This window comes from Falco naumanni, chromosome 11 (genome assembly GCF_017639655.2).
Source record: "Falco naumanni isolate bFalNau1 chromosome 11, bFalNau1.pat, whole genome shotgun sequence".
In the NCBI taxonomy this organism is placed as follows: Eukaryota; Metazoa; Chordata; class Aves; order Falconiformes; family Falconidae; genus Falco; species Falco naumanni.
The window spans coordinates 32,062,122-32,076,197 of record NC_054064.1 but is presented as its reverse complement, the minus strand read 5'-3'; the positions used below and the strand labels follow the sequence as shown (position 1 = coordinate 32,076,197).

Sequence of the window (14,076 nt, the reverse complement as noted above, 5' to 3'; positions counted from 1 at the left end):
CCCGTGTGGATGTCCCCAGCAGACTGGAAATGGGTTATTTTTCTTCCTTTGCAGTGAAAACAGAATTGAAAAATATGTACAACAAATATTCCCCGAGAGGCTATATTTATTCCTGGTATGTCCACTTGCAATAATAGCTCGGCTGGTTGTGCAATCCAGCAGACCTCCTGGATGGAGCAGGTTTGAGTGTAACCCTTTGGGTACCGAGGGCAAGCTCCTCCTGTGGGTCTGTGTGGGGCCGTGGGTGAAGCCCGAACCTGTCAACCCAGAGCAATTCTGCTTGGGGAGAGGAAGGCAGGCAAGCGCCTTGCCCACTGGCCCTGTGAGCATCCAAGGCAGCAGCGGTGGCCGTAGTGGGGATGGGCAGGGACTGATGGGATGGGTTTGAGCTGTTTTGTGGCAGTCTGTTTCCTATCAGCCATGGGAGCAGCCTGCAAAGCAAAATCCCCCCGACAGCTGTAGTGCGTAATGTAGAGCAGCAACAATTTTAGGCCATGACCTCAGCCCTTACACTTGTGGGATAATGTCTGGCTGTGCCCAGGTGAAACCCTTCCCCATTTCCCACCCTGTACTGGCCCTGTTGGGGGAAGCTATCAAAAGCCAGTTGTAGATCGAACCCATAGTTAATTAATTTTCATGTTTTCACTCTATCCATTCATAGCTCCTCATTAAAAGCTTATTTAAAGGGACACAGACTTGAAGACCTTCTTCAGGACCATGGGGATTAAATCTGGGAAAAACTGTAGGTCTTATGTGTGTAATTACAATAAGGAAATGCTCCAAATTAAAGCTTCCTGCTTGCTCTTTCCAGTGGGAAAATGAAACAATTCTTTTAGGCTTACTTTAAAATCAGCACCATATAGAAATATGTTGGGGTTTTTTTTCATCATGGTGCTTTGTCTGGAGAACATAAGCAACAGAATATGCTCAGAAAAGATGCACAAGTGTAACTAAACCAGAAAAATTTGACAGAAAACAAGCCACTGTGCTCTTAAGTGCATTTTGAACCCTGAGCTCAGTAATTGCTTGTGAAAGCAGAAAGCTGTCAATGCAGTGTCATGGCCCTGCGTGGTGTGGGATGCTGGAGCCGTGTGGGAAAGACGGCATTTGGGAAAGGCTGCATTTCTCTGGCTGCTGAAATAGGGGGTTATTTTTCATTCCCCAGTTAAGAAGTTAACCCATCCATGTCTTGGGGAGCGCTAGCAAGGACAAACTGCGGCTGTTTCTCTTGTGTCCATGCTATTTTGCATCTGCAGAGGGAAAACTTTTCTGCTTTTCTCCAAACTTAATCTGTTAAAGTTACATTTAGTAGTTTCACAGTGCTGTGAGCCTGGAGGAGTGCCAGTAGCTCTGTTCTGCAGACAGACAGTGACAAAATGTTTTTGTATTCTGAGATAGATGAGCATTTTGGTTGCATTGCTTGTTAAGTGATGGGAAAGGTGCTGGCACCACTCTGTGATGCGAGTCCCTGGTCAAAGCCCCCAGGTCCCAGTGGGATGCCTCTGCTTTTCAGAATTTTCTTTCCCAGCCCTGGAAGAGGTTTGCAGCCCAGCTGTGGGAAGCCAGGCAGTGTTTGAACCCCTCTGCCTTTGCAAGCATGAAGTTGTTGCAAGTTTAGTGCAGAGGCTGAGGGTTTTTCTTCCCTGTTGCCAGCCTGGGGGTGCAGCAATCCAGGATGCCTGAGTGGAATGCCAGCCCAGGGGCTTGGGATAGGCACTCTGCCCATCACTGAGCTGCATGCCACAAATACCCTGCCCAAAATCACACCACGCCTGCTCTATGAGCTGCCCCCTGCCTCACCTGCCTGCATTTTGAAGTTTGTGTTGTTTGCATTGAAGTTTGCTTGAGCACTTTATATGGAGAGTTGCACTGGCACCCACAGGAGCCCAAGGGCTACCCATCCTTTCTTGCAGCAGCTGGGCATGGCACAGCAGGTCAGGCATCCTCTGCCTGTGCTGCGGTTACAGGCGGCCGCGTTCCTGCCATCACCCGTCCTGTTCAGCATCTCCTGGGAAGGGTGGATGGATGGCTGTGATGGGAGGAGCTGGAGCTGCAGGGAGAAGGGTAAAGGGCTGAGGGGCTGTTTCTGCTCCGTGCATGGGAATGGGGCTTCAGCAGGATTAATTACAGGCGTTGAGACCTTCTGCGGCTTCTGCTAAAGATGCTGCCGTTTCATCGCGGCAGCCGCTTGCATTTCCTTGGGAGAGGCGCTCCGCAGAATAACTAATGCGTTCAGCCTGGGAGGGTGCAGCATGCGGAGGGCGAGCTCCGGCGGCAGCCTGCAGCATCAGGTATAATAAGAACTGTATCATTAATAATTGACTGTCCTTTCAATAATTTTTCATGATAAGGCAGGCAGCCCAGTGACAGCACTTAAGTGTTTTGTGTTCTATGGAAAAGGTAACTGTGCTGTGAAAAGTAACTCATTTTATACAGCTGGCTTGAACTGTCCTCAGAAAGGTCATAAGAAAGCAACGGTCTGCTTTATTAGAAAATTAATCGCTCTTTTGTGCTTCTTGTTTTAAACTTATATTTGCTTTCTGAGCAAGGTCGCTGCTTAGCTGACCAACTTTTAACAACTGGAAAAGGCATGTTTGGTGCTCCGAATACTTCGTTGCTGGCTCTCGCATGGGAGAAGATGCTTTAGAGGGAGGCAAGTGCTTCTGCTCTATGATGGGCTTGTAGGTGGGAGCATGAGAAGGTAACGTGGCAAGAGGCTTTTCTAACGATAGTTTTTCCTTTCACCACGAAGTGCTAAAGCTATTGCTGCAGTGCAGGAGAACACGACAGGCAGAGCTCAAAAAAATGTTGTGTTATAGCTAATGAGACTGTGCTAACGTGCTGCTCAGTGGGGATGAATTATCTTATTTGTAGGCACATGGTTAAACGTTTCCAATTTAAATTGCTAGCAAGAGGCTCTGGGAAAATGAAATTCTTAATATATTTGTCTTTATGGTTAATTTGTTCTTTAAATTTCTTGGGGTGTAAGGGTGCTCTCCTTTCTGCTGGCTGGTGTGGGTGGGGGAGCCAGCGGGTGGTTGCTTTGTCTGGCAAGTGGGACAGAGTAAGAGGGGTTAAGTGTGACTGTAAAGAGCCAGTGTTTGAGACAAGACTAGTTAAAGACAGTGCATTGTGCCTGCAAATGGGCTGCCCCAGGGAATAAAACCACTTCACTGTGTGCTGTTGTCTTCTCACATATTTGGCTTCTTGATTTCCATTTCTGTATATATTTATTCCTGCCTTGAGAAAAGCAATGTAATTCAAATCTGGCTTAATCCTCCCCACTGCCTTTCTGTGTAGTATAGGTAAAAATCAGCGATGCTGCGCACGTGGTGGTGTTGCCTGCCCAGAGAGGAAAATAAGTATGCTCCAGTTTTTATTCAATAGAGGAAAACTCAGCAAATAAAGAGCCCAAGAGAGGGTCAGCCTAACAGGTATTAGCAGGATGGAGACCCACCTAAAAGTACTGGCCAGCCCTGAATTGCGGGCTGGACCCTGGGCATACAGGTGTGCTGCTTCTGGTGGATCACTTCATTTTTTTTGGTCTCATTTTTATTAGGAGCAGGCATCAGAGAGCAGCCGTGGGGTCCAAGGAGCCACATTTTCTGGCTCAAAGCCACCCGTTGCGCACCTGAGCTGCCCCGGGGGTGGGGATGGGGGAACATCAGCAAGCTGGCAGGGTACATTCAGCATGCTTTTATGAGGTGATTTTGAAGTAGACTGGTCAAAAGAGAAAAGTCATAGGATCAATTTGGGCTGGAGAGTTGGGACCCAGACAGCTCATAAATGAACCAAATAGATGTAATTATCTGGATATCAAAAAGCATCGTATTCATTGGCTTTCCCCACCCCCTTCTAAATAACTGACCTAGAAGAGTGAAGTGTAGCTGGTCAGACTGTTGCTAAGATCCATAATTGACTGTAATGGGAAAATTTGAAAAAAAACCTCCAAACCATTTGAGAAAGGGGTTAGTGTTTGTTTTGGCATGTGCTGTTTATTGGCAGGAGGAAACAGAAGAAATTGCCCTTTATAGAAGTGCAGTCAATAGGAGAGCATGTCAGGAGGCCGCTGGTCAAGGTGTTTCAGAAGGTTGCATGGTGTGGCGCAGGCATCAGTGTTGCCGTTTGGCCGCATGAGCATCGAGGAGGTACCAAGCCTGGAGGAGCTCTTGAGAGTTTTGATGTTCTCCTTGGGCTGGGACCCTCCTAACTTTCCATCAGAGCTATACATTGAGAATAAGCTTGTCTGTCTACCTGATGGACAGAACTAATTGTTTCTTTAAAAGATTTTGAACTTTCAAAGTATCCATCCTATGACAAGAATACAGCAGGATTTCACTTTGTTTTCCCGCTGCTCTTTGTTGTAGTTAAACTATGTTATTTCAGTGCTTCTAGAGGAGAATAATAGCAGCACTGCCATAGTCTGCATATCCTTATCTGCACTGCATATCCAGTTATCTTGCCATTGCCACAAGAAGAAAGATGAGTTACACAATGCAGAAATAATTATGTGTTAAAAGGAGAATTTAGAAGCTGCAGAGTGGAGAAGACCAACAAGGCAGAGCTGCTCCTGAAACGGTGAATGAGCCAGAGGTCCTGAGGGATGGTTCTGCTGATGGATACTGCAGAAGAGAAAACAGAAAGGTGAACCAGACTGGTGCTGGATAAGTATAGTGCCAGGCGAAGCGAGGGGTAAAGGTTGTCTGGAGCCCCTTCACAGGGAGCTCTGGAAGCACGGTCAAGTGCTAAAGCCCTCACTTAGGTGAAATACTACAAGCAGAAAATGAATTCAGACTCTGACAGTTTGATCAATGAGATGAATGTAAGATGGGGCTGGCTCAGCGCAGGCGTTGTGCTGTTTGGTCCTACCCCTGAGAAACTTGCATAGCTCAAGGATGCACTGGAGAAGCAGGGATTGACTTCCAAGCTGCTGTGGGACCATCTCTGGCTAGGAACCAAATTAGATACTTGAAGGAAAATCCTAAGCGAGTAATCTGCTCTCCAAGAACCACCCCCACCCACCCCCCTTTTTCCCTCGCAGCAGGAATTAAAAACCAGCCCTTCTCACTCTGAGCAACGCTGTCCTTCTCATGCAAGTCAGGAAGTCTACAGTGATGGCCCACTGCCTCAGCCTCCTTTGCCCTTGCCTGCCTCCTCCCTGTGTCTTTCCAAAGGGCATGGAGGAGAGAAGTTTCACCCAGGACCTTTCTTGGTTGTTCCCAGCCTTAACCTCCTCTTGTGCTCCAGGAGGGTCTGACCTGTGTCCACATGATGGGCAGGAGCTGGAGGGCAGTACAGACCAGGAAGGATGTGAGGTTTGCAATGTAGGCGGTGGTAGATCTCCACCTGAAGATCCTCCCTGATATGAAAGCAATTTGTCAGTGGTTTAGTGCAATTTGATGAAGGTTCTTTATAACAGTATGGACGTGCTCTGAAATAGTGGCTTTCATTTGAACCAGAATTCAACATAAATTTTGAATCTTTGGTTACAGATTTGAAAAAAAATAAATGACAAACCAGTCATTTCTGTGCACTGTTTATATCCCTTGCTCTTTTTGGAGTTACGTTATGTTACATTGGATATATCCAGCTTACAGGCGTCAGTGAAGAGTCCCTGTGCCATCTATCTCAAGCCCAGTAGAAAATATCCTAATTGTCTCTCTTTCCTCGTTTGTAGTCAAAACCATCTGTAATGCAGGGGATGTTTTATAAGAACCAGCTACCTGGGATGTGTCTATGAAGCACAAATTGTTGCCCCTGGAAAAGGAACTATTGATTTAAGCAGCTTGAAAGTGCTTAGTAGACACAGTTGGGCTGCAGAATATGGAAAAGAAGATGGGGGTGGGCTGTGAAGAAGTGTAAGGCTTTAAGAAGAGATTTAAGTTCAGATGATTGAGCTTTTTTAAAACTTAAAAATCTCTCTTCCTTTTTTCAAGGGTGAAGCAACTCATCTGCCCTAGCTTGTCAGAAGATGTTTAAGTGACAGCTTGATTAGACCACACCATGGAGAAGACAGATGGTATGGAGGCTATGGGATGGATGTTTGCTCATTTGTTTCTTGAAAAAAACACCCTAACCGAGCCTTGAAGTAATGTCCTTACCAGAAATACTGTAAATAACTTGTTTTCTATAGATAGGCAGTAGGGCCAGGAGATGAAAAATGCATCATTCATGTATTATGCAGACTTGATAAACCGCAGCAAGAACACAGTCACAGCTCTCGGTTCAGCACGTATTGTCCTCCTGTCCTCTGTGGTGCATAGCCAGGACAGATCTCCTCTGCTCCCACTGTCCGGGCTGTGCTCTTGTGCTGTATTACCCCATGTGATGTTTTCCCTCCATCACTCCTCTGACTTTCATGTGCTGCTTCCCCTCAGAAAAGCATCTGCATCTCAGTGATGCTCTGTGATGAGCAGCACCGAAAGCCATGCCAAGTTCTCCTGGTCCCCACGCAGCTGCTACACCAGGATGGAGACAAAGGGAGCAGCCATGAAACCTGGTTTCTCCTGGTCGAGCTGCTCCTCCTTGTCCTCACGGAGCGCAGCTTGTTTGGTAAGAGGTGTGAAGCAGCCCAAACCGCTGTGGTTTGAGGGACTTGTGCATAAACTAAAATGAGCAATGATGCTGCGGTTTGACTACTTAGACCCTTAAAGCCTAAATTGGGGGCTGTGAAATTTTGCAGGCTGGATCTGTATTAAGTTGTATTAAACCAGGAGCCTCGGGCTGCACTGCTGGAGCCGCACGGTTTGCCTGTGACGGCTGGGTGGGCAGACACACTGTCGTGCATTTCATGGTGATTTACCTCAATTAAAAGCTGCGCTCGGTGCTGTGCAGCCGGTCACCTTGGGAGGCACGTGTTTCGCATGGATGCGGCTGTGTAAAGCAGCCCCGGCTGGCACTGTCTGGGTCCAGCCTCTGCCTGGTGCTGTATTTGTCATTTTCAAGGAATAATTTGTGACACGGTGTTTGCAGATGAAACAATGCAATGATTTTCCTGCTTGATGTGCCACTGAAAAGTTAAAACCAAACCAAAAGCCTTGAAAAATGTAATTGTCACAGATTGGTTCCACCTTCTGTTTTTGAGCTGGATTTATTATACATCGGGCAGCTCTTTATACTTACACAGGCACGTAGCTCTGCCTGCAAAACCTGCTGTTTGCTTAATTGCCAATTAGAGCCATGATTTCAGCAAATTTTCAGCTTCCTCAGTGCAACAATTACCTGATTCACCTCTGGAAAACCGTATCAGACCTTTATGCGTGTTGCTGTGTCTCTGCAGCTTCACCACGAGCCTCCACAATGCTGAACGGCAGCCCCCTACCTGCCTGAAACTGAGATGAATAAAGCAGTAACATTTCCCCCCTGCTCTAAATATACTTTTTGTTAATTTTGTGGTGTCTTCAAAATTCATGCATCTTGTTGTTGTTGTTTCAGCAGACAGACAGCCACCCAAACCTGATGGGGAGAGGGAGCAGCCCCGCAGCCTCCCTTACTCCGTGGAGACACCATACGGCTTTCACTTGGACCTGGACTTTCTGAAGTACGTGGATGACATCGAGAAAGGGAACACCATCAGAAGGGTTCACATCCACCGGAAAGCCAAGCAGCCAAAATTCAGCACCCTGCCCCGAAACTTCAGTCTGCCTGAGAACAGCTCCCGTGGATGCACATCTGCTCCCAGCAAGAGCTGGACGGCAACCTGCTCCTTTCCCCAGCGAAAGGCATCACTGGGGGCGGAGGAGACCCCCCATCCTCTCCTGCCCAACGAGGCACCCTTGCCAGCAACTGATGAGCTGGCTTACCGGAGAAAAGCCCTTCTGACGGAGACGTGGCGGCAGGCAGAGCTGGGGTGGCAGGAAGGTGAGCTCCGGGGGCGGCCGCAGCTGCTTCGAGCCTCCAGCATGCCTGCTGCACTGCCGCCTGGCCAGCCCCTGCCGCGGGACGGGAGGGTGCCCTCACCCCTCTGGCCACCTCCCCAGCACTGCCATGACCGGAGTGGCTCCGAAAGCACGTTTCACCCTGTGTTGCATTCGTCCGGCTCCGACAACATAGTGTTAAATCTCCCCCGGGAGATGAGTTTGGAGGAAGATGTCTCCTTGGGGCACCCCGGTGGAGGCAGCCCAGGACCGATGCAGATGCAGCCGCTGTGGCAGAACCAGCATCCTGCGGCGCCGCAGCTGCAGGTGGTGATGGAGAGCGGAGGTGAGGAGGGCGATGCCACCGACACCAGTGGTCGCTCCACCTTGACTGGGAGTGAACCAGCATCACTGGCTGCCAGCCAGCTCATGGAGGAGAACACGAACCCTGGGGAAAGGGAGTTAAGTGTGAGTGAAATGACTCCGAAGGAGCTGAAGCAAGTTGAGGAGGGGAGTGTCTGGGCTGAGGAGAACAAGGAGAGCTGTGGTCCTCAGCCTTGTGATGCTGGAGAGCCCGGTGGGGTTGCTGAGCTAAAGCAGCAGATTGCTGCTCTGGAGGAGCAGCTGGGCAAGAAGAAAGAAGAGCTCGAGCAGATCAGGGCAGTGCTGGAGCAGCAGGATCATGAGATCAAGGAGAAGGAGAAAAGCATTAAGTTACTGGCCAGCTCTAAAGCTCAGCTGGAAGAGAAACTGTGCCGGGAAAACACCAAAGAGGCCACGGCGCTGTCCAGGTGGAGCAGTGGGGCTTTGCAGTGCTATGATGCTGCAGTGAACACCGACCTCTCGCAGGTAACCGGGGCCAAACAAGCCCACGATAAAGGCATCAACGTAAATATCCCAGTCTCCACCAAATCCGTAGGATGCAGTGTCCAGAGAGCAGACAATGCAAACGTGCAGGCAATGAAGCTGGGTGCTCGGACAGATCCGGGACTGGCAGATGCTCACACCAGCGTCAGTGGAGAGGGACCTGGAAGTTTTGGTGAAGCTGGCGTCAAGGCTGGACTTCATGCACCATGCTTCACCCAGCTGAAGATTGATGAGCACCTCGGTGATGACAATCAAAATCACAGGAATAACTATGATACCCAGAGTCTGGCTGCTCATGCTGTGAGTGCAGAAAGCTATCAAGGAACAAGAAGTGGCTCAAGGGCAGGTGAAAACGAGGCAGGCTTTGGAGAAGATAAACCTCAAGATGGGCTGGAAGAGGACAGTCCCCCTGACCATGAGGATCTCCCTGCTGTTGACCCCATCAGCCAATACGTAAAAAAAATCCAGGAGCTTTTGCAGGAGCAGTGGCTGTGTTTGGAGCATGGCTACCCTGAGTTAGCAAGCGCTATTAAACAACCGGCCTCCAAACTCAGCTCCATTCAGAACCAATTAGTTAATTCCTTAAACTCGTTGCTGTCTGCCTACTCTACGCAAGGGCCCGCCGATAAGGAGAATTCGAACACGCACTATCAACAGTTGGGTAAATAATACTGGCACAGGTTTCAACCTGTCTGGGCCAAAGCTCTTCCCATTATTCAAGTGTTGAGCGGGGATGATGCAGTGGTGTAATTAGTATCAGTCAGATCAGAAATAGCCCCTCCTAAACATGTATGAGAAAGGCAAATCATAAGCTATGTGGTCTTAAATGAAAAAAAGCAAATGATGCAGGAGCTGATAAAGCTGTGGCTCAGTTATACTCAGGATCAGCTTCAAAAATTGGCCATTCTTTGGGCTATCCCATCAAATAACTACTTTTCTCAATTGGGAATATGGGACTTATGCTCATCTGGGGTAGACCTGCATGGGGTTCACCAGAACCAAAACCAGTCCACGCTAACTGAGTAACTAGGCTTGGGAAGAGGCCTGTCCCCACTCACAACCATTTGTCTAAAATAATTTTGGCTTATATGAAAATGAGAACCCAAAGGCTGCCTATTCATTGTCGAGGCGGGGGGTGGGGGGGAGGGGCTTGCAAATAGATAAGTGACCTATTACTTAAAAGCAATACATAATGAGACTATCCAAAGTCTGATGGAAAGACTCATCTGTGTAGTATTATAGGAGATTTATAGAAGAGATTTCCATTACATTAGTATTGGGGGAAAAAAATAAATAAATAAACATTATTATAAAAGTAAAACCTACTTATATTCGTAGGACACATATATAATTTCCAGTCACTTTCTTTATATTCCCAGTGACTTGGAGATGTTTGAGACCTGTATTTTAGAGGTGCCAGCGCAGGTTCATGATGTGGCCAGGTGCAGCCATAATTTTGCAAGACATAAAAAGAATCTCTTAAGATGAAGAAAGATACTTACAGTTGTGATTTGTAGTTTGTTGCTAGAAGTTGGTAATAGTTACTGATAGTTATGGCACATCTGCTTAATTAATCTATTATTTTGTATTTTGCTAGAAATCTCTCCAGCCACAAGTCTTAAGTCTATCATGAAAAAGAAAGGTTATGGTTTCCATGCAGGAGGCAATGGGACCAAAAAGAATCTTCAGTTTGTTGGGGTAAATGGTGGGTAAGCATCTGTTCAGAAGACAAAACTGCCTTTTTTAACATGTAATGTTCTCTATATTGCTGAAGAAGTCATTCTTTTTCCCCCTCCAAACCTCTTGATTAAAAGGCCCTTTGAAACAGAGCTTTTCTCCCTTTAATCCAGCACTGATAACCTGTAGGTAACCCCGTAGTAAAGATGATGGTATTTTCAGAGCAGCAGGGGCCACCCTGGGGACAGACACCCTTTGCACACCTATCTTTTGGGGCTTCCTCCAAAACCCAGCGGGGTCTCTGGGGAGATTCCCACTACGGTGGGTTTTGGAGGCGGTCAGCACTGCCTGGGTGGGCATGCTGCACTAACCTGCCTCCACGCTCCAGCGACGACCAACAAAAGTTGGTTCAGGGACTGAGAAAAGACTATTCTAGTAAATAAGGAATTACCTTGGGGCGAAGGAGATATTTTAGGACATGCTCCAACACCCAGTTCCTAACGCCCTTTGAGCTAGCTAGATACAACGTGTGCCGTAGGTGTGTCTCTAAGGGCAGCACTGGCACATCTTCTACCAAGGAGTATGTGTGCTGGCATGCAGAGGGCAGGATGCATGTCACTGTCCCTCCGCTGGTTTCTGCAGACAGATGCTTCTCTGACTTCCCAGCTTGATGGCTACTGCTGTTGGGTTCATCAGGTGTTACTCTTGTGTAGAGCTTCTGCCAACAGTTGCTGAAATAGGTACAACCTGTAGCAAGTAAAGGAATCTTGACTAGCCTGAGAAGAGTTTTGGGATCCCTCAGAGTGAAATGTTCTGTCCTGTGGAAGATGTTATTGTTGTTAATGCTTTTGGACAATCAGAAGAGAGGTCTTTCTGGTGGGGCTGCTCGAATGGTGGACTCGGGTCTGTGCTGGAGCTGCAAACCCAGTTTTTGTCGAGCAATCTTCAAGGCTGCCAACATGCTGCCTGTCCCACCTGGCCACAGGGCCTGTGTCAGGTCCTTGGCAGCTCTGGCCTGGAGGCAGCACACAGCCCTTGCCTGGCCGCGCTGGGGCTCGTGCGATGGACAGCCCTCCACACCAGCCAAGTAGTTCCTGAAGTAACCTTGCCTGCTGCTAATTAACTGCTTCTGTCACACTCCTGCTGGCTTAAGAAGCCAAAAACCAGACTAACCCCCAGTTTGGCTGTGGCTCTAACCTTTTAACTTGTCTATCACTCTGGGCTTCATCCAAGGCCCATTGGAGTCAGTGGGTGTCTTCAATGAGTCTTGGTCAGGCCCTGTGGTTGCCGATGGGGAAGGAGTGAGTAACATGTGGTGTCCTCAAATAGCTACGAAACGACTTCAAGTGAAGACACAAGTTGTGAAGAGAGCCCATCAGATGGCGACGGGGAGAGCGAGACGGAGAAAAGAGCTGATGATTTGGAGCCCACACAGGCAAAAGCTGGAGGTGAAAGCAAGGGGGCTTTGTCGGGGACCTCCTCGCAGGAGAGGCGTGAGGGTGATGACCTGCAGGAGCCACCAGCAGAAGTGCCTTGCACTCAGCAGAAGGCTGACAGGTAACCAGAAAACCAGGCAGCGATCATGCTGTCCATCACGTTTCTGCAGCCACAGGATGCACAGCGCTGCGTTCAGTTGCTCCTACAAGGCTGGGGTCAGGGCTTCATCTGCTCAGTGCAAAGGCAGCCACTTGCCTCCGTAGACACGGGAAAAGGCTTTAAAGAGCTCAATATTTTTTGAGTTGCTACAGAATCTAATGGGGATTGATTCAGGCCCTACGCTTGACTGGGGAAAAGATGGAGTGAGTCATATTTGGTGAGAATTAGCTCATTTTTCCCCTCTCATGTAAAGTTTCACAGTGAACTTCTTTGCAGATTCAGGAACAAGATCCTGCCCCCTCACCCCCTTTAAGGATTCTTGCACCTGATGAAGTTGACTGTACAGCTCAGGGACTCTGGACTTAAACACTTATTTAACAGCTTAATTTTGTACCTAAAATGTGTCCAGTTGGTGGACAACTTGTATCCATAAAGTTAAGCACTTAGTAAGTGTTGAACATATTCTGACCTAAACTGCATGTTCTCCTTCCTGCTTCAATACCTCCTGCTCGTTTTGTCCAGTGATGGATTTACAGAAGTATTTTCCCTTTAGATGCAAACCCTCTGAAGATTTCCTTGCCGACTGCCAGCTGCTCAGCAAGCACCTCTCAGAAATCAGGACCACAAGCGACAAGCATCTGGTACTGATATTTTTCAATCCCGTTTCAGATGAGGTTCCCGCGCTCTGTTACATATAATGGATAAGATTATCCTGATGGCACGTTGCAGGCTGTGCCCTACCATGCCATGGACAGCTTTGTGAGGAGAGGGGCTGAGATGAACTCTGAGTCAATTTTAGAATAGCCAAAAGAAATGAGAAGGGGGAGGGGGGGGGGAGAAGATGAAGGTTTTCTCTGCTTACTCATTCAAGTTACCACAGGAAATGCCTTTCCCCCTTAAGTTATAGCAGTAATCACAAAACCACAAGCTAAAGACCAGCTGGGGGATGCTGGAGCAGAGGACAAAGTGGTGTGGGGTGAGGTGCTGGGGCAGCAATTGGTTTGCAGGATGACTACCCAGGAGTAACGGTGAGACCTTGGTGTTTTCAGCGGCACATTCTGAGCACCGTCTGCCAGGAGTGGTTCCGGGTGTCGAGCCGCAAGTCTTCCAGCCCAGAGGTGGTTGCAGCGTATCTCAAGGCATTGGGGGCCATCCAGCCCCAGCTCCTGGTGATGGTGGTGAACCTGGCTGACAGGAACGGCAACACGGCGCTTCACTACAGCGTTTCCCATTCCAACTTCCCGATTGCAAAGCTCCTGCTAGACACAGGTAGGAAGAGCCACTCTGCTGAGCCATGGCTTTTGTTGGGTATGGGTGGGGAAGTTACTTGATGTTGCTCTTGGCAATGGGGCACAGTCCCAGAGGGGATGGCCACGGTGTGCAGAGCCAGGTAACAGGGTCCATAAACAGTCTCAAATATGGCAAACAGTGAATGAGATCCAGGGTCTTCCCAGGGAGTTCAGTCAGGAGCAAAAGGAGGTGGGGCTGGGGACCAGCTGCCACCTAATGCAAGGGAGCCATCCAGTAGACAAGCATGGGGCTAAGGACCATCCAGGAGGCAAATGCAGGGACAAGGTCCATCCAGAAGACATAGCTGATCTGAAAACCAGCATCCTCCCCCACAGCTTGGCCACGGACCCGTGGGTGTGGGCACAGGTCCCAACTAAGGCTCCTCAGGGCTGTTAAAGCTCATGAAGGCCCTCGGGGCCCTGACACATCTTAAGGCAGGGGTCCTCAAACTACGGCCCGCGGGCCGGATACGGCCCCCCAGGGTGCTCAATCTGGCATAAATACCCCCGGTATTTACAGACCCGCCCCCCGCCGGGGGTTGGGGGGGAAACCAAGCAGCCGCAGATGACTGCCTGCCACTGCATCCGCGCCAGCCCCCTGTTTAAAAAGTTTGAGGACCCCTGTCTTAAGGGCTTTGCAGTCTGACTTTGGGGACGGCTCATGATCCCTGTGCCCAAGGGGTGTGTCTCACAGCCCCAGTCAGGTGAGATGGGGTGGCTTCCCCAGCTTCTTGTAGTAGCAAATGCCACATCATGGCTTGGAGCAGGAGGATCAGATCCCTGAGAGCATA

General features: G+C 48.9%; 1 protein-coding gene across 3 annotated transcripts in view; it reads left to right on the top strand.

The window, feature by feature from the left end:
* The window catches only part of KANK4 (KN motif and ankyrin repeat domains 4), a 44,140-nt gene that overhangs the window by 18,170 nt on the left and 11,894 nt on the right, over positions 1 to 14,076 (top strand). For 2 of the 3 annotated variants that reach the window (XM_040610078.1, XM_040610077.1), the window contains 6 exons: positions 5,937 to 6,019; positions 7,435 to 9,384; positions 10,321 to 10,432; positions 11,730 to 11,957; positions 12,550 to 12,637; positions 13,046 to 13,265. In XM_040610078.1, the coding sequence (XP_040466012.1) occupies positions 6,004 to 6,019; positions 7,435 to 9,384; positions 10,321 to 10,432; positions 11,730 to 11,957; positions 12,550 to 12,637; positions 13,046 to 13,265 (2,614 nt within the window). In that variant the 5' untranslated portion in view covers positions 5,937 to 6,003. The remainder of the gene's footprint in view (positions 1 to 5,936; positions 6,020 to 7,434; positions 9,385 to 10,320; positions 10,433 to 11,729; positions 11,958 to 12,549; positions 12,638 to 13,045; positions 13,266 to 14,076) is intronic. The other variant, XM_040610079.1, reaches the window with a different exon arrangement.